The sequence below is a fragment of the Rhincodon typus genome, chromosome 36 (genome assembly GCF_021869965.1).
Source record: "Rhincodon typus isolate 14 chromosome 36, sRhiTyp1.1, whole genome shotgun sequence".
Classification (NCBI taxonomy): domain Eukaryota; kingdom Metazoa; phylum Chordata; class Chondrichthyes; order Orectolobiformes; family Rhincodontidae; genus Rhincodon; species Rhincodon typus.
In genome coordinates, this window is record NC_063367.1 from 3,677,672 (window position 1) to 3,702,756 (window position 25,085).

General features: G+C 42.1%; 1 protein-coding gene across 2 annotated transcripts in view; it reads right to left on the bottom strand.

The window, feature by feature from the left end:
* Positions 1–19,471, bottom strand: part of znf609b (zinc finger protein 609b) — a 98,782-nt gene extending 79,311 nt beyond the window's left edge. For both annotated transcript variants that reach the window (XM_020534299.2, XM_020534300.2), the window contains exon 1: positions 19,246–19,471. In XM_020534299.2, coding sequence (XP_020389888.1) covers positions 19,246–19,468 — 223 coding nt within the window. In that variant the 5' untranslated portion in view covers positions 19,469–19,471. The remainder of the gene's footprint in view (positions 1–19,245) is intronic.
* Between the last annotated feature and the right edge of the window lie 5,614 nt (positions 19,472–25,085).

The following is a 25,085-nucleotide window of genomic DNA, read 5'->3' on the forward strand; positions in this document are numbered from 1 at the left end:
AAACCCGGGTCCCTGGTGCTGTGAGGCAGCAGTGCTAACCACTGAGCCACCATGCTGCGCACTGTCTGAGATGGTGGTGAAGGTAGGTACACTTGCAACATTTAAAAAGCATCTTGATGAGCATTTAAAATGCAAGGGCATAGTGGGTTATGAACCAAGTGCAGGTAAATGGAGTTAGTGTCGTTTGGTGTTTGGTCAGCATAGACATGGTGGTCCAAAGGGCCTGTTTCTATGCTCTAAGGCTCTATGAGAACAGAACTTACTGGTATGCACAGATAAATGGTCTTGGTATTTCAGAATTGTTCACAGCCTAAATTTAAAAATACAGAGCAGTCGCTGGCTCATCTTCACATCTCTGCTCTATCTTAACATAACTGAATCCAGGTCCCTGGTTTGGGCGGTGAGAATTCTGGATCCAATCTTTATTGAATTTTAGAACCAGAACTTGACCCCAAGTCCTTTAGTTAATCACATCACATGATTATTGGAGATTGAATCTGGGTTAACCTTGGTTATTGGACAGAACATTGGAAGTAGAATGTGCAGCAGACATTTTGGCCACATCCCAAGTCAGGTGCGAGTATGCAGGTATTGACCAGAACAATGGAAATATGTGAGCAGTATTATTTAACAATGAGATTGCTTTGATCATTCTGTTCCCTTTGAATTATTAACTCTTTGATGGTTAAATCATTAAGGCGGTCAAAATGGTGACTAGGCCAGAGGAACTCAGTTCAATTTATATTCTGGTTATCATATGCTCTAACTCAAAGAAAGGGTACACATACATCAGGAAATAACCCCTGTAAACTCTAACTCACAGGACAGTCTGACATTCAATACCTAGATGCCACATTTGATTAGCTTGGGTCCATATGAAACCAGTTTTTCCATTATTCTTTTACAGAATTGTGTGGCATTGCTAGCTACGCCAACAATTATTGCCCATACCTATTTGCAAAGATGGCAGTTCAGAGTTAACCACATTACTGTGGGTCTGAAGTCACACATAGACCAGATCAAGTAAGAGCAGCAGATTTCCTCCCCTAAAGAACCTTAGAGAACCAAATTTTTTTTTTGTTTAATAACAATTGACAGTGGTTACTGGGCTCTCTAGGGCTAGTTTGTTTACTCCAGATTTTTATTGAAGAGAAATTTCACCATCTGTATTGCAGAACATTAGCCTGGGGTTGCCAGTTGCTTATCCAATCACATTAAAACAACATACTAAATGCATTTAAAAAACTACTTCTCCATGCCATCTGAATCTCTTGCATAATGGTAATAGTTACACCCTTGGTATAGTAATAGACCTACACTTAGACAACACACTTCAGCATGAAATACAAGGAATTATTTAACAGCATTTAAAAGATTTCTCAACAGTCAATGCACAGCAACACCTTGCTGGAATTTCAGCCGAAGACCAGAACAAAAGCAGTTCAAGATGGCAGGCAGCAACATGCTTGAACGGCTTTGCTAGAATCACCCTGTACCTGGAGCACAAAGAGACTGACCGGTTGACCAAGTTTTCCTAAACTATCTGAAACAAGACAGTTTCTATTTCACAGACGAGGAATGAGCCTCTGAGGATCATTCCTTGTACATCATCCTTTATAACAAAAGCCTACATACCTATGATACCAAGGTGTAGAGCTGGATAAACACAGCAGGCCAAGCAGCATCAGAGGAGCAGGAAAGCTGACGTTTCGGGCCTAGACCCTTCTTCATATCTACGGCACCTTTCATGTCATGGAATATCCCAAAGCATTCCATGGGAGGTCAAGACAAAATGTGAAATTAAATCACATAAGGAAACACAGGAATGGCAATGAAAGGTTCTGTCTTCACAGAGGCTGGCAGAAAGTTCACTAACAGCTGTGCGATGACCCATACGAAACCTTGGTCACTTGAAAGAGCTCAGTGCCTCACGACAAAGGCTTTCTTTCCAATGCTGTTGACAGGACAGGCTAACAACAAGCAGCTTCATTTGTAACCTCCCGTGTCCTCATATGATCCTAAATTTTGTTTTTCCAACTAATTCAACTGACTTGGGGCCAGCAAGCCGAGCTGAGAAACAGCTGACCAGATTAGGATGCTGAGTGCATGCTGCACACACTGAGTTGGCTGATTTCTAGCCACAATTGGCATCTTCTGTAAAACCACATTCAGTGTTCCTGGTGGAAAACCAAAGTGGAAAGCAAACAGCACTTGGTGTGAAGGTTTGCATGAAACAGAAATCAAAATCTAGTGCTTCCTAAGATTTTGTTTGTTTCAGAAATTGACATCTAACTCAATATGAATTAATCAATACATCTTGTGCCTGGCAGTGCTGTCTATCTACCCTTTTCACCAACTACCCTCGGGGAATGCAAAAGGACAGTGATTCAGAGCCCGTTCACACTTACCGTCAGTACGGTGCCAATATCTACTTAGTAAAGTGCACAGGCATCCAGTCCTTGGGGGAGTACATTCTGTACTATACAAGGAATGCACACAGTTATTCCGGCCTAATACATTCCGTACTGAAACAAAATACATACAATGGTATATTCTGTGCTAGGGCTTGCTCAACACACACACTGAATTCCTGGAGAGAAAACAAGCATCATGACAAAATGCAAAACGTGCTTCAGCCCACCAGATCATGCCAGATTGCTTAAGAGGGCTGCGAATTAAGTGAACTTTTCATAACTGTCCCTTGCCCTTGGAAATCCCTTATTGGGAGCTACACCCTCAGTTATCCAGGAATGGAATTCCTTTCCTGAGCATGTGCACCTCACCCCACTCCTATCTTTTTGAAGTCACCTCATCTAACATCTCTTTCTTTGGCTTGCTGTAAATTTTTGTCTTGTGCTCCCTTGAAGCACCTTGGGTGGTTTTCCTATAATAAAAGTGCAGTAAGAATACAAGACATTGTTTATAATATGTTGTAAAGCAGTTAACCTGATAATGAGATGTTCAATGCTGGTGCCCACAAAATCAAGTCTCTCTCCCTTCTTCCTCCCCCAGAAACACTAACATAAGAGACAAAATCATACCATCACAAACATATCTGAGGCACTCATCAAACTGTAAATATGTAGACTTCAGCCAAAAGCACACGTCATGCTTAGCCAGATGCTAGAAGTTTCTTCTCTCTGATATATGTCAAAGTTAGACATGAAATGAACTTCAGACAGTTTCAATTCTAGACTGCACAGATCCACTATTATCACAAATTTGTCACTCATACATTGGGACAAAAATAACAATGTTCATTTACTTGGCACAGATAAATGGTCAAACATCTCAAGATACTTCATAGAATCATAATCAGACAAAATTTAACAGAGTCACATTATGAGATATTAGGTTAGATCACCAAACGCTTCAAAGGAGGAAAGGCTGAGAGATTTAGGAAGGGGATTCCAGAGCTTGACCTCTGCATAACTGAAGCACAGTCACACAAAGCAAAGCGAAGGAAGTCAGCATCCATCAGAGAACCAGAACTGTAGCAGAATTCTTTGGGGCTTGTTGCGCTGGAGGAGGTTAACTAGATGGGAAAGGACAGGCCACAACTGAAAATATCACACACATGCAGGACTCACAAAACCACATCCTGGTCAGGCAAGAACATCAAAATGATACACTTTTTTGAAAAGGACAGCAAGTTACCAAAGCTACGAACCTGACAAGGTGCTGCACTCCCCACCTCTCAACTGAGCAGGCTTGTTTCCCACAGCACGAACAGCTACTAGTGTATCTTCAAATCTCTGCCTCTCTTCACTGTACGTGAGATAACTATCAAGACCACAAAGGGGGAGCAACTCATCAAAGGCAGGCAGGCACACCAATGCAATCAAGACAGCAGATTCAGCAAGTGTGAGTGAGACTGTCACTCGAGAAAGTTTGGGTTTAGAATATGGACCAATACAGGTCCTTTGGCCCACTGGGCCTGTGCCAACCATCATGTCATTCTAAATTAATCCCGCCTGCCTGCACATGGTCCGTATCCCTCTGTTCCCTGCCTGTTCACGTGTCTGTCTAAATACCTCTTAAACGTTGCTATTATCTCTGCTTCTACCACAACCCCTGGCAATGTGTTCCAGGCACTTACCACCCTCTGTGTAAACAAAAACTTGCCTCACACATCTCCTTTCAATCTCACCTTCAACTTGTGCCTGCTAGTATTTGACATTTCCACCTCAGGGAAAAAGACACCAACTACCCTATCCATGCGTCATACTTTCATACACTTCTATCAGGTCACCCCTCAGCCTCCAACACTAGTGAACACAATCCACATTTGTCCAAACTCTCCTTATAGCTATTATACTCCAATCCAGCCAACCTCGTGGTGAACCTCTTCAAAGCCTCCACATCCTTCCTTATAGTCTGGCAACCAGCACTGCACACAATACTCAAAATGTGGCCTAACTAAAGTTTTATATAGCTGCAACATGACTTGCCAACTTTTATACTCAATGCCTTGATTGATGAAGGCAAGCATGCTGTTCGCCTTCGTTATCACCTTACCCACCTGTGTTACCACTTTCAGGGAACTATGGGCTTGTACGCCAAGATTCCTCTGTATATCAATGCTCCTAAGGATCCTGCCAGTTACTGTTGACTTTCCTCTTGTATCTGATCTCACAAAATGCATTACCTCACACTTCCCAGATGACACTCCATCTGCCATTTCTTTCCCTCCAACTTTCCAATCGATCTGTATCCTTTGATGACGTTCCTCGTTATCCATATCATTTATATACACTTCAAATAATGGAGGTCCCAGAACTGATCCTTACATAACACCACTGAACACAGACCTCCACAACTACCCTACATCTCTAAGACAATGTCCAATTTTGTATCCAACTCACTGTGGATAGGATGTGACATAATCTTCTGGACCAGCCTACCATGAGGGACCTTGTCAAATTCTTTACTGAAGTCCATTAGGCAACATACATTTCTCTACCCTCAATCATCTTCATCACTTCCTCAAAAACCTTAATCAAATTTGAGAGACAAGACCTCTCTGACACAAAGCCATGCAGACTATCTTAATAAGTCCATTATTATCCAAAAGCAAGTAAATCCTGTCACCAAGAATCTTCTCCAATAATTTTCCGACAAATGCTGGATGGCTCACAACTTCATAATTTCCTGGATTATCCCTGTTGCCCTTCTTAAACAAAGCATCAAAATTGGTGGCTCCCCAGTCTTCTGGGACCTCACCTGAAGCTAAAGAGGATACAAAGATCTCTGTCAAAGTCTCAGCAATCTCCTCCCTTGCCTCTGTCGATATCCTGGGACAGATCCCATCAGGCCCTGGGGACTTATCTACTTTAAAGTTTTTCAACAGCTTGGTGGCTGCTGTTTGCTGTGGTAGTCAGGAGATTACTGAAACACAGCTGGCTATCTGTCAGTTTGTAACATCACAGAAAAAGGTTTAGTCAACTAGTCACAAGGTTAAATGTTAATTTGCTCAATGCTGGATCACAACAGTGCAAACCCAGCACTGAGGATAAGAAAATGGTGAGGAACTTACGAGTTAGCAACTCACAATTGGTTCATAGCACCAAAAGACTAAAAATCATTTCAAACTCATGGCACTGTTCGGCCTTGAAATCCATATCATTAACCTGTACTAGTATTTATGATAGCTCCCTAGTTGAAAACTTCCTTGGGTGATAAAAATAGGGCAATGTGTAATGGGGTAACGGTTACTGACATGAGTGCAGGGCAGACGGGCTGTTTCTGGTAGCAGTGCAGAGTAGGCGGTGGATGTTTCCTAAGGCACCACAGAACAAGAGCAACTAATAATGGCGGAATGGAAAGTCACCATTACTGCAGGAGGCTGAGTGCACAGTGCAGAGAATAGCTGTTACAGGGGTCAGTACAGACAGGAGGGAAGCTGTTACAGGGGTCAGTACAGACAGGAGGGAAGCTGTTACAGGGGTCAGTACATACAGGAGGGGAGCTGTTACAGGGGTCAGTACAGACAGGAGGGGAGCTGTTACGGGGTCAGTACAGACAGGAGGGGAGCTGTTACGGGGTCAGTATAGACAGGAGGGGAGCTGTTACAGGGGTCAGTACAGACAGGAGAGTAGCTGTTACAGGGGTCAGTACAGACAGGAGGGGAGCTGTTACAGGGGTCAGTGCAGACAGGAGGGGAGCTGTTACTGGAGGTGGTGTCAGAACAATACTTCTAAATGCTGAGCATGAGAAACAAACTATAGACGTGAGCGGGGGAAAATATGAAGAATCTTGTATCTAGAACATAAACAGGAATTATATTTTATTTTTCCATAAGTTATGAAAATTAAGTTGAATCCAATAAAAAGAGGGTATCAACACAGTTACCAACAAAAGTAGGACCATATTTGTGGCTGTTGAACCATTTGTGTCACAGAGCAGAGTTGGAAGTGAATAAACAAGGTCTTAGATTTCGTCTTTGAAGCTAGCGGGATAATGCCTGGAGCACCCGATGAACAATATAGTCCAGCAGTTTATATTGAACACACAATATACAAAGACCACAAGCTGACAGAAAGGGATCGGAGTGTTCTGGGATTTGTCTGCAATGCTGTTTTTGAGTGCTGTCAGAAGGCCGCAAATGGATAGCCATGACTGCCACATTAAAGAATTCTCATTTCCCATATTGCACAATTCAGCTCCTCATGCTAATAGTGTACAATGTAGCTCACATTAGGCTTGAAGGAGGATGGTTTGGGAGTGCAAACTGCCTGGCATCACCCCAGAGAGTCTTGATGGTGCTGTGTGTTAAACTGTTTGGGGTATAGGTGGAGGGAAGGGAGGTGGAGGGAAGGGAAGTGGAGCTGCGTCCTTTATTTATAATTTTCCCACTTAAAACAGTGTAAGTTACTGAGGCCAGACTTAAAGGATAAAGTGCTAAGCAAATCCCAATTACAACAGAGGTGGCCTGGTTCATAATTGAAGCAGTTTAAAAGCTGAATACTGCAGACAGCCATAAACAAATCCAGCTGCTTAAATCTCACCATGTCCAACTTGCACAAATGAAATTCTTGCAAAAAGCCTCTACTTGGTCTGAACCATTCCAGGGCTTTTGAGGTTAGTATTACCACATGGATTTGCATCACACACTGCAATTGGAAAAACACAGGCTCAAATGGATGACTAAAGTTTTCCAAAAGCTTGAGTGCCATTTGGAGGATGCTGTCAATGCAGTAATCTTATCTCTATATGGGTGCTCACATCACTAACACTAATGCTGGCTTCAGGGCTCCCTGCCATTCAAGCTCTGTGCATTAATTTCACTTCCCCACAGGGAAAACAAAACTTAAAAGGTGACATGCTTCTTCCCTCTTCAGATTGAAGGTTTGATCATAGCGCAGCAATGGGTGCACTGAGTTTGGCAGTTTTCAATTTTAACATGGGTTCTAATTTTTTTTGCAGATATTTTTAATGAAGCACTTACTGTTTTTTTTTCCTGCCTAGTGATACAATTTGATAGAATTTAAATTGAATTTAAATATATCCTCCCAACTCCCTGGAAAACCAGTTCCAACTGAAGTCTTTAGAAGGCTTCAGCAGAACGGAAAGGCGAAAAGACAAGACTCGGGGGAGTTTGGAAAATGTGCTCTTACAGTGCAAGCCTTCACTGGAGATTAGGGAGTAACATTCATCTAAGTCAAAGGCCCCAGGCAGTCAGCAAGCAAAATTCCAGTCAGTGTTAGGGATTGGGTTTGAAATGCTCCAATTCCTGTTTTTCACAGTTTACATTACACAAGACGAAAAACATCATGCCAGTAAGTTCTGGAGGGAGCAGAGTCAACCTGCACACAGCTATCACCAGTCCTGTGTGCAGTACACCAATCCAACAAAGACTGAAAACAAATGCTGCTGCAGCCTGTGGGATCAGTGGAGAAGCAAGGTGAAATTCTGTGCCTTCTGCTCCAAGAATGTATGCAGTCAACCTGCATTGTCTGAATGGCACTGGCAGTCACAACAGTATCACTTCCTTAAACTTGGTTGCCCATCACTTTCTGCCAGGCTCCCATGGAGACGATGCCTTGGAGACCAAACAAAACAATGTTTACACCCACTTCAAAGGTTACACAGCCTTTATTCAACTTCCATCAAACAAGAGGTCCCATATTCCTGCTACCCTTGAGCTTCAGCCACTTAATTTCCCCTATAAAATCTTTGGAAAGTCTGAAACAAATCTTTGGGCCCCAAGTACAGCTGTTTACCTCTCTCGATTTTCTATGTTGTTAGGCATAATCCCCACTCCCACCCTTTGGCAAACTTCTACTTAGCAGCAGGCCCAACAAGGGATGGAAATTCACTGTAGATTTAATTAATACCAATTTCAGGAAACCCCATGAGGTTAGCAAAGAACTGTTTCAGCCAGCATTCCGCTCAATTATCCAGTCATGGCACTGTAACAAGACAATTGGAAAATATCTATAATGCCAGCAAGATGCAACCTTAGCCAAGTTTAGAGCGGGTTCAATTTCAATGGATAACCAAAAACTAACGCAATCCTTGTTCTTCTCCATAATAAATGTTATCAGAAGAAAAATCTATTAAATCCTGAGGCTTACTGTTAGTACTGGCTAGATCAGTGTAAATCGTTAAAAGCAAAGAGATTTTTAGGTGACATTACTAACTATAGTCAAAAGATAAAGCTATCAAACCACTGTTGATTTTTTGTGTTTTGTTCATACGATGTGGCATCGCTGACCAGTCCATCAAATGCCCCAGAACTGGGTTCTGAGTTCAGAGGTCAGAGGTCAGCCAAGTGTCACCACAATGGATCTGAAGTCACAAACAGACCAGGGTGGGTAAGGATGGCAGATTTCCCTCTCTAAAGGAGACTGATAAACCGGATGGGTGTTTACCACAATCGATGGTCTTTTCATGGTCACCATTACTGAAGAGTAGCTTTCATTTCTAGATCTGAATTGGAATTCACCACCTGCCATGGTGGGATCTGAACCCATGTCCCCAGAACATTAGGTTTAATGTGACTCCAGTGACGTTGCCATGAGACCCCCGCTTAATGACAGATGCTCACAGGTGAAAGGAACAGATTCTTTGATGGAGATCGTTGCGCTACTGTGTGAGATCAGAGAATGACATACTGTAAATCAGCATTCATCTGCACAAAGTATCACATCCACCCCTTTAGCTCCTTCACTGCTAAAGGCAAAACTCAGATCTTCCACACAGTAACATCCATGTCCACACCCCTCACAGCCATAGGGCGTGGGGAGGCTGGTGAGCATAGCCACGTGTGCAGCTGGGTGCATGGCTAGGCCACTGCAATGAAGCTGAGGAGTTGATTTGAAAGTGTATGCATAGTAGGTGCTGAGAATGATTGCAACAGAGAGTGAGTGAGTGAACGAAGTTAACAGGTGGATTTCCAGAATGTGTATGTGTTATTTTTATGGTTTGAGTGGGTATGCATTTTGATATAGGTTTGTGCATGTAAATGTTTGTGTGCAGGGAGCAAAAGGAGGTACGCATGTACGTTTCTCACCCTTTCTAGAATGCACATGCTATTCTTTTCCAAGTGCTGAAGGATATCTTGTGTATGGGAGGTTTTACAAGTTGGCAAACCTGTGTTAATGTTTGCAACAGCAAAAGAAATCCAAGGTAGCTTAATGGGTAAAACTTCAGTTGTCGAAGCTCTGCCAGGGAACAAGTTAAACTTGATGTTATCAAGGTGTCAGAAAAACAATCCATCAACGCATTGCTTCACAGTAAAGGAACGGGTCATAGGGAGTTTCAAACCTAGAGCAGTAGATCATAGCAAAGCCACACTCCCTAAAGCCATCAGCACCATTCACCTCAAAATATTGGCTCTCAGCCCCTCCATTCTCCTCACTATGTCAACCAAGTGAGTCGTAAGCAGGCTGTTTTTTGCCTTGTTTCACAGACTAGAAATAGAAATGTTTACAGAAGCAGGGAGGCCCTTTGGTCGATCATACCAATGCGAGCTCCCTGAAAGTGCTATCCATTTAGTCCCATTCCCTTGCCCTTTACACTGACATTTGTAAATGTTTCCTGTTTAAGCATTCAAACATTGTTCAAAGACTTCCCTTTAGACATGTTTAAGGCTTTTGCCTCTGTAATTGTTGCTTGGACAATCCATGTTCCCACAGCCTTATTTATAAACTGTTCACACTCAACCCTTTGCTTTGTTCTTTTGACAACTGAAAACGATAGTACCTGACTGCCAATTCAATAAGCAAGACGAGATTTTCCCCCCACGCCGCTAATATATTTGATCACAACCCCTTATTAATTCAGCAATTTTAAAAATCAGATCTCTCCTTTGGCTTCATTGTTCTAGGAAAAGCGGTCCCAGTTTCACCAGACACAGCTGTCTAAAATCTCTGCAGCTCAGAGCTTCAAATAGCTCTGAATTGAGGGACTGGCCTATTACCATTTAAAGGCATTTTACAAGGAAATCCTGGAACAAGTCTAAACCTGCTGAGTCTGGCCAATCAGAGTACTGCATTCCAAATGCTGCGATCAAATGGAAATTACCACTGTGAAAATCAAAACAATTCCAGCCTCGGACCACTCATTAATCTCCATTATCTCCCTCCCAAAACTCTGCCACTCTTTATGCAATCTCATGGGGAAACTATCCAGTTTCATAAACAAATCAGGTCTGTAATAATAAGTGCAATGAAGTTGAACAACATTCAAACCAAGCAGAGGTACAATGCAATCTTCCTTTTCTGTCCAGTCTACTCCATATTCCCCAGTCACAATGTGGCAAGAGGCCACATTCCTGTCCAGGTTTACAGTCACTAAAGTTCCTCTTAAAAACACAAACGAGGCTTAGTTTGTATCCATTCTTACATTAGAATATTATCCTCCTCATCAAATCTTCCTCCACTGTGAATAGGTGCCCGTTCATGCAATGGAGTCCCTGCCACTACTCAGAAAGAGCAACTCCCCTCATTTCCCATTGCTCTGGTAAGTCTTCCTCTCCAGTATATGCCCAATCCTGTTTTGAAAGTTATAAATCAATCTAATTCCACTGCTCTCTCACACAGTGAATTCCAGATCATAATTTGCTGCAATAAAAGAAAAAACACTTATTTTCACCCTGCAACAAAAACAAAGTTGCTGGAGAAGCTCAGCAGGTCTGGCAGCATCTGTGAAGGCGAAAACAGAGTTAACGTTTTGGGTCCGGCGACCCTTCCTCAGAAACTGATAATGGCTGGGAAAACGTTTATATGCAGAAAATAGGGAGGTGGGTGGGGTAGGGAGTAAACGATAGGATAGAGCCCAAAGAGAGAGAAAGACAGTTGGACAGACAAAGGAGTTGCTAACGATCAGGCTGGGAGGGTAAATAGTTGTTAATGGGGACTGTTAGTGACTAACAACAGGGGGTGTGTAATGGCACACTATGTGGTAACAAGGCCTGGTATGTGGGGTAGGGGGCTGGGACATGGGAGAGCTTAGGCCCTAAAATTATTGAACTCAATATTGAGTCCGGAGGGCTGTAGGGTCTCCAAGCGGAAAATGAGGAGTTGTTCCTCAAGCTTGCATTGGGCTTCGCTGGAACACTGTAGCAAGCCAGAGACAGACATGTTGGCCAGGGAACAGGGTGGTGTGTTGAAGTGCAGGCAACAGGTAGTTCCAGGTCTTTTTTGCGAACAGAACGTAGATGTCTACGCTTCGTTTCCCCAATGTAGAGGAGACCACGTTGTGAGCAGCGAATGCAGTAGACTAGATTCTGGGAAGTGCAGGTGAAGTGTTGCTTCACCTGGAAGGTATGTTTGGGCCCTTGGATACTGGGGAGAGAGGAGGTAAATGGGCAGGTGTTGCACCTTCCCCGGTTACGGGGGAAGGTGCCGTAGGGCTGTGGGGAGGTGTTGCGGGTGAAGGAAGTGTGGACCAGGGTGTTCCGGAGGGAACGGTCCCTGCAGAAGGCAGACAAAGGAGGGGAGGGGAATATGTGTCTGGTGGTGGCATCTCGCTGGAGGTGGTGGAAATGGCGTCTGATGATCTTCTGGATGTGGAGCTGGTGGGATGGTAGGTGAGGATAAGGGGAAGCCTATCGCTGTTGCGGGAGGGTACAGAAGGGGTGAGGGTGGAAGTGCGGGAGATGGGTCGGACCTGGTTGAGGGCCCTGTCGACAACAGAGCTGGGGAATCCTCGGTTGAGGAAGAAGGTGGACATTTCGGAGGCTCCCTTGTTGAAGTTGGCCTCATCTGAACACATGCGACGCAGACGGAGGAACTGAGAGAACGGGATGGAGTCTTTACAGGAAGTGGGGTGTGAGGATGTATAGTCCAGGTAGCTGTGGGAGTTAGTGGGTTTGTAATGGATATTAGTGGCCAATCTATCCCCAGAAATGGAAACAGAAATGTCGAGGAAGGGAACATAGAAGGGAGGAGTCAGAGATAGACCAGGTAAATGTGAGGGCAGGGTGGAAATTGGAGGTGAAATTGACGAAGTACTTTCAGTCTGGTTCGTTTGTCAATTATCTCAAATCAGTGTTCTCTGGTTACCAACCCTTCTGCCAGTGGCAGCACCTTCTATCGAGTTGCTCTATTGGAACAGCTCATATTTTGAATACTTCTAATTCTATCTGCCCTTAACTTTTGCTGCCTTAACAGAAGCACTTTGAGTTTCTTTAAAATCCCCACATGAACTTCTGAACTTCCTGATACCACACTGAAAAATCACATCCAACGTCCTGCACATCGTTCCCAGTCCAGAACTGACCCACTACAGCAAATGAAGCCTAACCAAGACCCAGGGAAGCTCAACTTCATTAGGGACCAAATCAGATTAGGACCAATCTCCATGAGTCACAAATCCAAAACCCTAATGTCTTCCTTCTTGCTACATAACAGTCAAGTAACAACTGGAACGTCCATTAAGGTCAGAAATCATACGTCACCAGGTTATAGTCCAACAGGTTTATTTGGAAACACAAGCTTTCGGAGCCTCACTCCTTCTCCAGGTGTTAGTGACAGAGGAAGTATCAGGCACAGAATTTATAAGTAAAAGATCAAAGGGTCACACCACTGATGAGGGTGTATTAAACAAACCTACGATGCTGTTAAATCTTTAATCAGTTAGAAGGTTTTAATTTATTAAAATGTATTTGTAAATCCCTAAATTCCTTTGAAGTTACTGTCCTGAGAGCACTAAAGGTTTTATCAGTGTAAAGAAGAGGTGACATGTTAGGTCAGACAATGCATGTTAGGTGTGAGGCCTTGATTAGAATTTTTGCATTCCAAACTCAAATCATTCATCGAGTAAGATGAGTTTCTTAATGCTCCCGTTATTTCTTTTGGCAATTCCCTTACATCTGTGCACTCTTATTCCCAATCCTTTCACCACTGGAATTGTTTCTGTCTGTCTACTCTGTCCAGACCCTCAAGATTTTAAATACCTCCATTAAATTTCCTCTCAATGTTCTCCTCTGCAAGGCAAACAGTCCAACTTTGCAACTACTTTCATAAGTGAAGTCCCTCATAACTGGAACCGTTCTCTGCTGCAGCCCATATAATGCCTTCACATTTTCTGCACCTCGTCTAATGCCTTCATATTCTGCATAAAGTGGAATCAATACTCCAGCTGAGGCCAAACCAGTGCATTAATATGTGCTATTAAAATAAAATAAAATTTCCCATTATCCATAAGGAGGATATAACAGCCACTCATCAATCTATCACAACAGAACAACTTAGAACAGCAACTCAGCCAGCATGAGCCTGCACCTCACCATTGCATTAAACAATCAAACAACTTTCAATAACAGAAGCAATTCCACTGCTCTGCAACATCTCTTTTTGAGAACCACATTTAGTTGAAGAAAATACGCACTGGACACAATACCATCTTTGACTTTCAACACCTTTACAATGGGACAACGGCATCTTTGTCAACTGGACTAGTGGGCTGAGGAACGGCAGATTGAGTTTAATTCAGATAAATGAGAAGCATTGCATTTCGCTAAGACAAACCACGGCAGTACTTACATGTTAATGGTAGGGCCCTGGAGTGTGTTGTCGAACAGACAGGCCTAGGGGTGCAGGTTCACAGCTCCTTGAAAGTGACGTCACAGGTAGATGGGGTGTTGAAGAAGGCATTTGGCACGCTTGCCTTCATTGGTCAGAGCAGTGGGTACAGGAGTGGGGACGTCATGTTACAGCTGTACAAGACATTGGTGAAGCCACATTTGGAACGTTGTGTACAATTCTGGTCGATCTGCTATACGAAGGATGCTATTAAACTGGAAAGGGCGCAAAAAGGATGTAGAATAGTGTTACCGAGACTGGAAGTTATAAAAACAGGCTGTTTAGGCTGGGACATTTTCCTTGGAGTTTAGGAGGCTGAGGGGCAGAAATAAGGTGAATAGCCGAGGTCTTTTCCCAAAGGCAGGGGAGTCCAGAACTGGAGGGCATGTGCTTAAGTTGAGAGAAGAAAGACTTAAAAGGGCCCTGCCCAACGGAAGAGGGTGGAAGAGAGTATAACGGCGTGAGAGGTGTCTTTCATTACATTGGTTGCTTTCCCAAGGCAGCGGGATATATAGATGGAGTAAATGGATGGAAGGCTGGTTTGTGTGATGGACTGAGCTGTGTTCATGACTCTCTGTAGTTTCTTGCAGTCTTGGGAAGAGCAGATGCCATATCATGCTGTGATGCACCCAGATAAGATGCTTTCTATGATCTATCTATAAAAACTGTTAAGTCTTTGTGGACATGCCGAATTTCCTTAGCCTCCTGAGGAAGCAGAGACGTTGTGATTTCTTGACCATGCGTCGACATGGGTGCACCAGGACAGATTGTCACTCCTAGAAACTTGAAGCTCTCAACCATCTCCACCTCAGCACCATTGATATAGACAGGGGCATGTCCTCCACTCTGCTTCCTGAAGTCAATGACCAGTCCTTCATTTTGCTGACATTGATGGAGATTGTTGTCTAAGCACTCTATCTCTTTCTTGTATTCTATCTCGTCATTATTGGAGATCTAGCCTACAACAGTGGTGTCATCAGCAAACTTGCAAATGGAGTTGGGTGGAACTTGGCCACACAGTCATGAGTGTACAAGGATACATAAAAATATGTTTCCTGAACTAACATCACAAAAACAGATTATAGAAACTAAAATTGCTGTAAGTACTCAGCAGGTCAAGCAACATCTGCAAAGGAACCAGAGTTAATGTTTGAGGACGATGGTCTTTCATTGGAACTCTTATCACTTTATTTTTAGTGGGATCTTCCTTCACACATGTTTTCCACATAACAGTAACTACATTTCAACAAAGTACTTATATGGCTATAAAAAAAGACTGCAAGCTCTTTCTTCGTCATTCAAAAATAACACACTGACTACTATAGGTTTTAACTTTTACTTTCATCAGGTGGTTTGCACTAAAGCTTATCCTTTGCACCAACTGGTAAGGAAAGGTTCAAGCTCCACCTGAACAACATGCCTGCAATGCTACACACTAATACTGCCTATATCTTATACATGCACAACCCTCATGTGCTCCTGCAACTTCTCACTTTACAAAATGTGCATGCGCTTTTTGTGGCACAGTGGTAGTGGGAGAGCCAGGAAACCTGGGTTCAAGTCCCACCTTCTCCAGAGGTGTGTAATAACATGTCTGAACAGGTCGATTAGAAAATATCTACATGTACATTGTTGAGGACATACATTATAAACATGGCCCAACTATGTTGCTTTTCAACTGAAGGTTATGTCAAAATCTTTAGGTAAAGGACTTAGAACAAGAAATACAAATAGGAGTTTACCTGATTTTATGAAATCCAAAACATTATAGTCTGGCTTTTTGAAGACCATATTCCAAATGACCATTCTAATAATGGGCAACGTCCAAAATATAACAACCAAAAGGGTGCAGTGTATGGATCTGCAATTTAATATTGATCAGACAAGCTTGGATATCAAGCTGCTAAATTTTCAACGATGCAATACCGTTAACTTCCAAATATTTTTCTTAAAATATTTGCAAGCCACAATCTGCTTGGCTGTGGTCCCCACCAGACCATCACTTGAACGCATGTATTATTCCAAACAAAACAGATGAACTGGTAGCGGAAATTGAGATAAATAAGTACAATCTAAGTGGTCACTACTAAGACATGTCTGCAGGATGACCTAGTTTGGGACCTGAATATTTAAGGGTCTGAGACTTTTAAGAGGGAAGCTAGGAAAGGGTAGGAGTAGCTCTTTTAATTAAAGATAATTTTTTGCACAATAGAGAGGGTTGACCTATATTCAGGAAACCAGGATATAGATGCAGTCTGAGCAGAGATGACAAATGACAAAGACAGGAGGTCACTTGTGGGAGTTGTGTATAGGTATGCGAACAATAACCATGTGATGGGACAGGAAGAAATAATGGGAACTTGTCAGAAGATGACAGCAATTATAGAAGATTTTAACATACATATCGATTGGAAAATCAGATGGGGAAAAGTAGTCTAGATGAGGAATTCATTGAATGTTTTTGGTACAATTTCTTTGATCAACACTCTACGGCACCAACCAGAAAAAGATATATTAGACCTGGTTTTGATCAATGATATAGGATTAATTGGTGACATTACACTGAAAGCACCCCTGAGTAACGGTGATCATAATATGATTGAATTTTACACACAGTTTAAGGGAGAGAAGTGTGGATCCAAGACTATTTTAAACTTAAAAAAGGGTAATAGAAACGCAATGGCAAACATTCAACGGGATATTCCAAAATGCACAGAATAGATACAGTTTAATAGATAAGGAAAATTTTAATGGAAGACTTGCCTTTTGAGATTAACTAAAAAAGTCATAGATCTCAAACAAAAGACACAATTGCATGAAGATAGATGACAGGTCAGGAGTCTGGACAGAATGTAAAAAGGAGCAAAGCATTAAAGATTAATAAGGAGAGAAAAGTTAGAGTATAAGGGAAAGTTAACCAAAAATATCAAAACAGATACGAAAAGTTTCTTCAGACAGGAACAGTTTCTTCAGACATTTAAAAATGAAAAGAGAGTTAACAAAGTAAGTACTGGGCCCTATTGAAAATGAGCTGGGGATTAGTAATGGAAGGTAAAGAGATGGCATACCAATTGCATGATATTTTACATCAGTTTTCACTACATGCTAGAAATAGCTGTAAATCAGGAATTGAAAGGGACAGAGGTACCCAAAAAAAATACTATTACATGGGAAGCAGTACTGAGAAAATTACTGGAACTGCAAGATTGACAATTTCATCCCCCTGTCCTAAGAAGTTGTTAGTGAGATAGTTGATGTGCTCGTTTTAAATTTTCCTAAACTCATTGGATTCAGGGAATATTCCTTTAGATTAGAAATAGCTAACTCTCTTATTCAAAAAAAGGAGGCAGAAATCAGGAACCTACAGGCCAGTTGGCTTAATATCTGTCATAGGGAAAATGTAAGATGCTATTATTAAAGATGTTATAATAGCACACTTGGATAAGTTCAAGGTATTCAGGAAGAGCCAAGATGGGTTTGTCAAAGGGGAATAAGATTTTACTAATTTATTGGAGTTCTTTTAAGAAGTAGGTAGAAGTAAACCAAAAGATGTACTGTACTTCAATTTCCAGAATGTATTTGATAAGGTGCCACAGCAAAGATTATTGCAGAAAATAAAAGCTCATGTTGGGGTAAACTTTTTTAAAAATTAATTCACAGGATGTCGGCATTGCTGGCTAGGACAGCATTCATTGCCCATTCCTAATTGCTCAGTGGGTGCTGAGAATCAACCCTCAATGTTTGGGACTGGAGTCACGTGTAGGCCAAACCAGGTAAGGGTGACAGTTTCCTTCTCCAACATGGGTTTTACCTGACAATTGATAATGGTTCTATGGTAATCATTAAACTTTTAATTCCATTGTTTTAAAAATTGAATTCAAATTCCATGATCTGTCACAGCAGGATTCAAACCCAGATCCCCGGATCATTACCTGGGTCTCCAGATTAATAGTCTACCGATGGCCCAGTGGTAACATACTAGAACAGATACAAGATTTCTGGCTAACAGGAAGCAGCGAGTAGGAATAGGAGGTTTCTTCAGGCCGGCAGGATGTGCCACAGAAGTCAGTTCTGGGGCCCCAACAGTTTATAATTTATAAAAATGATTTGGATGAAGGGAAATTTGCTGATGAAACAAAGATAGGTAGGAAAGTGAGCGGTGAAGAGGAGATAAGGAGTCTACAAAGAGATACAGGTAGGTTAAGTAAGTGGCAAAGTTCTAGCAAATGGATTATAATGTAGGAAAGTGCGAAATTGTCAATTTTGGCAGAGGGGATAAAAAAGAAGCATACTATCTAAATGGTGAGAAGGTTTTAAAGCTCTGAGATGCAGGGATCTGGGTGTTCTAGTGCATAAATTGCAGTTGGTTTGTATGCAGGCACAGCAAGTAATCAGGAAAGCTAATCGAATATCATCTTTTATTGTGAGGGAAAATGAATGCAAAAGTATGGAGGCTATGCTTCAGTTATACAGGGCATTGGTGAGACCATATCTGGATTATTATTTACAGTACCCAGTACTGTACTTACCAAATGATGTTAACATGTTGAGAACAGTTGAGAGAAGGTTTAGGAGACTGATACCTGGAATGAGCCAACTTCCTTATGAAAAAAGGCTAGGCCTGTGTCTCCTAGAGTTTAGACGAGTCCTAGGTGACTTACTTGAAACACACAAGAGCCTGAAAGGACTGGTCGGTGTGGATATGGAAAGCCTCTTGTGGGAGAAGCTACAACTATTGGTCATTGCTAAAAAAATAAGGGTATGCCTATTTAAGTCAGATGAGGGGAAAAAAAATCTAAGGACTGGGTGTGTTTGGAATTCCCCTTCTTCAAAAAGCAGTGGCTGCGCAATCTTTAATTATTTTCAAGGCAGAGGTTGATAGATCCTTGATTACCAAAATTATCTGGAGTATGCAGGAATGTAGAGTTAAGGTTAAAATCATATCAGCCCTGACCTTATTGGTAGGATCAAAGGGCCTTGTTCATATGTTCCTTGTTCCTTGTTCATATGTCATATGTTCCAGGATCAGTCATTACAGAATCAGATAATTGTTATGGTGAGGAAGGCCATTTGGCCCATGATGTCTGCACCAGTTTTCCAAATTGGCATGACTTAATGTCATTTGCCTGCACTTCCTCAGAATAAAAATGATAGGTTCTTTCAATGCAGCAAAAACTCTAAATGCCAGGAAAATGCATATATGTTATTTCCTTACCATCTTCTGTTTCCTGCCAGACAATCCCTTCGAGATTGACACTTGTCCCTGGCTCACAGGGGCCTAGGCATTCAGGCTCTGTTGCGAGTCCAACATCGCAGGTATTGACTGCAATTGAGCGGGTCCGGACCATGATCTGCTCCACGGGGGACGCAACTCCACTATTGACTGGAGGCAGAAGATGAAGGGGTGGAGGGGCTGGTGTGGAGGCAGGGGAGTCCATCTGCTGGGAAACAAAAGTTGAGCAAGCATTAATCGCGAGTAATCTCTCTTTCATTCATACTTTAAATGCCACTTTCATGCCAGCTTAGACTCCAAGGTTTCAACAAGCTGCAAACAAAATAACTACCTACATATCAGCAACAACCTGGTGAGAAATAAATATTTAAAAACCGATAACAGCTTCATAATGGGCAGCCTTGCAGCTACAATATTAAGGCAATGAAGTCTCAATACAAAAGTTAGGAAGATTTACTCACATTCACAATTGGCCTTCCATTGTGGAATAGTTTCAGTCAAAATCAAGTCCCCCATGAAGACGTTTACAGAAACATTTGAAGAATGAGCTACATCACTGCTCCACCTGCCCTGAGACAGCCAACTCAGGCTCAAAGACACAGACTTAAGGTTGTTTGCACCCTGCATTGTTGAGGAGTCTCTAGGAATTGAAATTCCACAACATTCCTGACTCCAACCCTGGAAATAACATGATAGGGATATTAAAAGAGTACAGGCTTCATTCACTGGTTACAAAAATGCTGGAGCTGTGGGAGAAACAAGTCTTTCCAATTGGATTCCTTTTGACTATCAATCTGATAACAAAGTCTGCTTGCTTTCCAATTGCAAGAATAGAGAACTGAATATTATTTCAACAGAGAAAGACTGCAGAAAGCTACAGAATAGAGGGATTTAAAAGTTCTCAGCCATGAGTCACAAAAAGCTAGCGTTCAAGTACAATGGGTAATAGGGAAGGCAAATGGAATGTCGGTGCTTACTTCAAAAGGAATGGTGTGCAAAAGTAGGGAGATTTTGCTAAAACTATGAGACACTAGTCAGATCACAGCTGGAATTCTACAAACAGTTTTTGGGCCACTTATCTAAGGAATGGTACACTGTCATTGGAGGCAGTCCACAGCAAGCTCACTTGGCTGATACCATATAGGCAAGGGCCGTCTCATGAGGAGAGGTTGAGTAGATTGTGCCTAGATCCATTGAAATATAGGAGAATGAGAGGCTTACTGAAATGTATGAGATTCTTAGAGATCTTGACAGGGTTTTTGCGGGATGGTTGCTTCCCTTTGTGGGAGAGTCTAGGACCAGAGGGCATAACTCTGTAGCTCTAACATCTCTCATCTTGATGAGCACAGAACAAAATTCAATAAATCCTTCAGGTTGCATAAAAAATGTTACAAGCTTCAAGTCTTAGTAAGTGCATACGATCACTGACTTCAAAACTTTCCCACCCACACTGCAAACCATCAGTTCCTGGCTGAGTACCGTCCAAATGATTCAAGTAGCCAAGTGTGATTGAGAGATTCTGCAAAATATTTAACGCAGGAAATAGCACAATCACATCTAATTCAGTCCTCACCAGAGGTCCATACATATCACAGAATGTATAATCAGAGCAGGAACCCTGGTTTGGTATTCAAACGTTATCTCCCTGCCACCACATTGGATGAAATCAGCTAACTCAAACTTAAAGATAGATTACAGAGTTGTACAGCATGGAAACAGACCCTTCGGCCCAACTCGCACATGCCAACAAATATCCTAAGTAAATCTAGTCCCATTTGCTAGCAATTGGCCCATATCCCTCTAAACCCTTTCTATTCGTGTACCCATCAAGATGCCTTTTAAATGTTGTAATTGTACCAGCCTCTATCACGTCCACTGGCAGCTCATTCCATACACACACCACCTTCTGCTTGAAAAAGTTCCTCCTTAGATCCCTTTTAAATCTTTCCCCTCTCACCTTAAACCTATACCCTCTAGTTTTGGACTCTCTACCCTAGGGAAAAGACCTTAGTTATTCACTCTATTCATACCCTCATGATTTTATAAACCTCTATAAGGTCACCCCTCAGCCTCTGAAGCTCCAGGGAAAATAGCCCCAGCCTATTCAGCCTCTCCCTATAGCTCAAACCCTCCAACCCTGGCAACATCCTTGTAAATCTTTTCTGTATCATTTCAAGTTTAACATCCTTCCTATAGCAGGGAGACCACAATTGAATGCAGTATTCCAAAAGGGGCCTAACCAAAGTTCTGCACAGCCACAACATAACCTCCTAACTCCTACTTCAATGCACTGTCTAAAACAAGGCAAGTCTTTCCACTTACAGCAGCTCACTCACTGTCTTGACTAATTTAAGCATCAGAGTAATATTTTTATTATACTGGGAAACACAATTATTTCACAGTCAGCTGTGCTCCCTGTTAAAAAGAAAGCAATCTATTGAATAACCATCAAAAATACTCAAAAAGCAATCAGAGCTTCTCAAACTTGTGCTGCTGTTACTGTGTTCTCACAGCGAGTCTCTTTCAGTAAAATACACATTCCTCTTAAACTATTTCGAGCACTATGTACATCTTTTAAAATAAAAACAGGCGAGTTCCATTTTTGCATAGTCCCAAGAGGGTTGCTATGCTGAAAAAGTGCTCTCTGTTCAGGTTCTTTAACAGCACAATCTAAGGAATTCTTCAGAAAAATGTGGGTTGGTAACTACTGGTTTAATTACCCAGCAAGTCAGGCCAGGTCTGTTTTCTATGTTATATAAAGGCAAGCTGTTTTTGTTATAAAACTTCTGTAGATCTTAGTTATGATAAGTCCAAGTATCTTGCTTCCTGGGAAGAAACCATCCCTGGCCACAGGCCGACGCTAACCAGTGAAATGCATCCACACATCAAGAAATAATCATAGGACTTACTGGCAGGGGAAGGCCAATCAGTGTGTCAGGTTTGCTCTGCCATTCAGTAGCATTAAAGCTGATCCAACTGTGGTCTCAACTCTGCCTTCTAGCCCATCACCCATGATCTATGACGCTTTTGTCTAACAAAAATCTAACTCAGCCATATCAAATTGGACAAGAAGTCAATCCACAGCCGAAACACATTGCTGACCCCCAATCCCTTCCAACACCAATCTGTCTATGTTTCGATGAGATGTCAGAATTCAACCAGGATCTGTAAGTCTCCATCAGAAATTGAGTTTGAAAATGCAAGAGAAGAAAGCGGTACTCAAGACATCCTTGAACAATGGATCAGAAGAGACAGTTAGGAAGGAGGGTTACTCCATCAACATGGGGTGGAACGGTGTGTCAGTGGTTAGCACTGCTGCCTCACAGTGCAAGGGACCCGGGTTCAATTCCAGCCTCGAGCGACTGTCTGTGTGGAGTTTGCACGTTCTCCCCGTGTCTGCGTGGGTTTCCTCCGGGTGCTCCTGTTTCCTCCCACAGTCCAAAGATGTGCTGGTTAGGTGGATTGGCCATGCTGAATTGCCCATGGTGTCCAGGGATGTGTAAGTTAGGTGGATTAGCCATGGGAGATGCAGAGTTACAAGGATAGGGTATAGGGGTGAGTCTGGGTGTAATGCTCTTCGGAGAGTTGACATGGACTTGTTGGGCTGAATGGCCTGTTTCCATACCATAGGAAATTTTATGAACATCAACAGAAAGTGATAGCACAGATTCATCCCAATACTGGACACAAGATACAGAAATGTTTCCAATTCAAACTCAAAAGAACCAAAAATCACCAGCAAAACATAATTCAGTCCCTTAAGTGTATATTGCATTGTCCAAAGCTGTTCTCAACTTTTCAGGGCTTGCATTGTTGTTTTTCAGGTAGATGACTCCCAGCACCAAACTGACTTTCATAGTGATGGTTACCTAAGAGTTTCCTCTCTCTGACCCAGCTAGGTGAATCTTCCAGTCTTGGTTAAGCTCTCACAAATTTGGTTCCTTTAATTACAGTATTAGAGTTTTTAATGAGAGCATTCTTTAATTAGAGCATTAGAGCTCTCACCCACATTTTGCAAAGAAACTTGCTGTATCTATCTCACTGCTCTCTGTTAGATTCTTGCTAACTTTTCTAAGCTTGTAAGGGTTCAAGTGATACATGTGGAAAGCCCACAACCTAATCCGAAAATTTCTTCCTGCGGATTCTTCCACACTCAAAAGTCCAAGGCTCCATGGTAACATGAATCACATGGGCTTCGTTTGCAAGCAGAAATGTTAATTATCTATCCTTCAGACTTCCAAACTTCATTCTATCTTGGATTCAAGTAGCCAGTTTAAAGTATACTTGCTTACAATACCTCACATTTCTAGAACCTCTCTGGAGCTTGCAGACTAACAGTATGCCACTATCAGCGTAGCTGCTCAGATTTACAACAATGGGTTGAGGGATGATACAGGTTTAGGCTGGGGAATCTGGAGTTGTTCTCCTGGAACAAATCATATTTGACAAGAGGTGTGCAGGATTATGACAGGTTGATAAATATAAACCTCCATTAGCTGTTAAAACAAGAACATGGGGCACAGATTTAAAGACTTGAGCACAAGATATTTGGTGGATGCGGGGATGTGATCAAAACCGTTTTTACACGATGAATTCTAGCCATCAGGAACTTGCTACATTTGAGTGACCGAAGTGAAAACGATTAAATGGCTTAAAAAGGGAAATTGGATGTGTACTCGATAGAAGTAAATTTTTGGGACTCCTGTAATATAATAGGATTAACCAGCTGGATTGTTCCACAGAGCTAGCATGAACTAAATGGGTCAAATGTCCTGCTCCTGCACCACAATAATTCTGAACCTAAACTAATGATCAAATACACCAGTTCAAAGTAAACTCTATACTGTACTGGAAAAAGCCCAAGCAGCTAACAGTGCTTCAACTCCAGTAAAGCATTTGTACTTAACAATTGATTGTGAATACAAGAATTCTGGCCATTCCAGAGCATCAGCATTGTCAGACTATGAAACTAGCAGGTGCCTGTATAAACTTGAAAAGGATTTCCTTGGAAGAGATCCAAAAGTATTTTTTTTGGAAACTTGGAGGAAGTCAATACAGGGAAATTGGAAGAAACAATGTAGTGATTGTTTAATGTTGCAATCATCTGGGACAGATATGGCAACATTTTAACTTCCCCTGGTCAGAGCTGGCATTTACAAAAGGGCTATTTCCCCAAAAACATGCTGGTTTATTTCAAGGCACAGTCGCTGGTGTTACAATTCAGTTAGTTCCCAATCCCCTGCTCAAAGCCAAGTCAGCTTCGAGGCAAGTCCACGCTCCTGTAAAAACTGAAACTTAACCTCCTGCAAGAAGTTTATGGGAAACTGTACTACAGATTGGATTATTCTTGTGTGTGGTACTGCGTATTCCCAATCACTCTAAAAGGTGGTACACCACAACACTGACAAGTTGCAGAGACATCGCAAGCACCTTTAACTGTAGTGTAATGTCCAAAGGTGCTTCACAGCGATGATACCATGAAAGTACTGACATAGAATAACATGGGGTTGTAATGGTAATGTGACTCCACTAGTCATCCAGAGGTCGAGGCTAATGCTCCTGGAACATGACTTCAAATCCCAGGGGATCTGGTGGAATTTGAATTCAATAAATCTGGAACATAAAACATCTGGTCTCAGTACTGATGACCTTGACACCCATTGGGGAATGTTGTAATGGGAAGGAAATTTGCCATCCTTACCTGTTCCAGCCTACATCTGACTCCAGACCCACTTAACTGCCCTCTGAAATGACTCAGCAAGCCTCCCTGTTCAAGGGCAATTAGGAATGGGCAACAAACATTGGCCTTACCAATGATAACC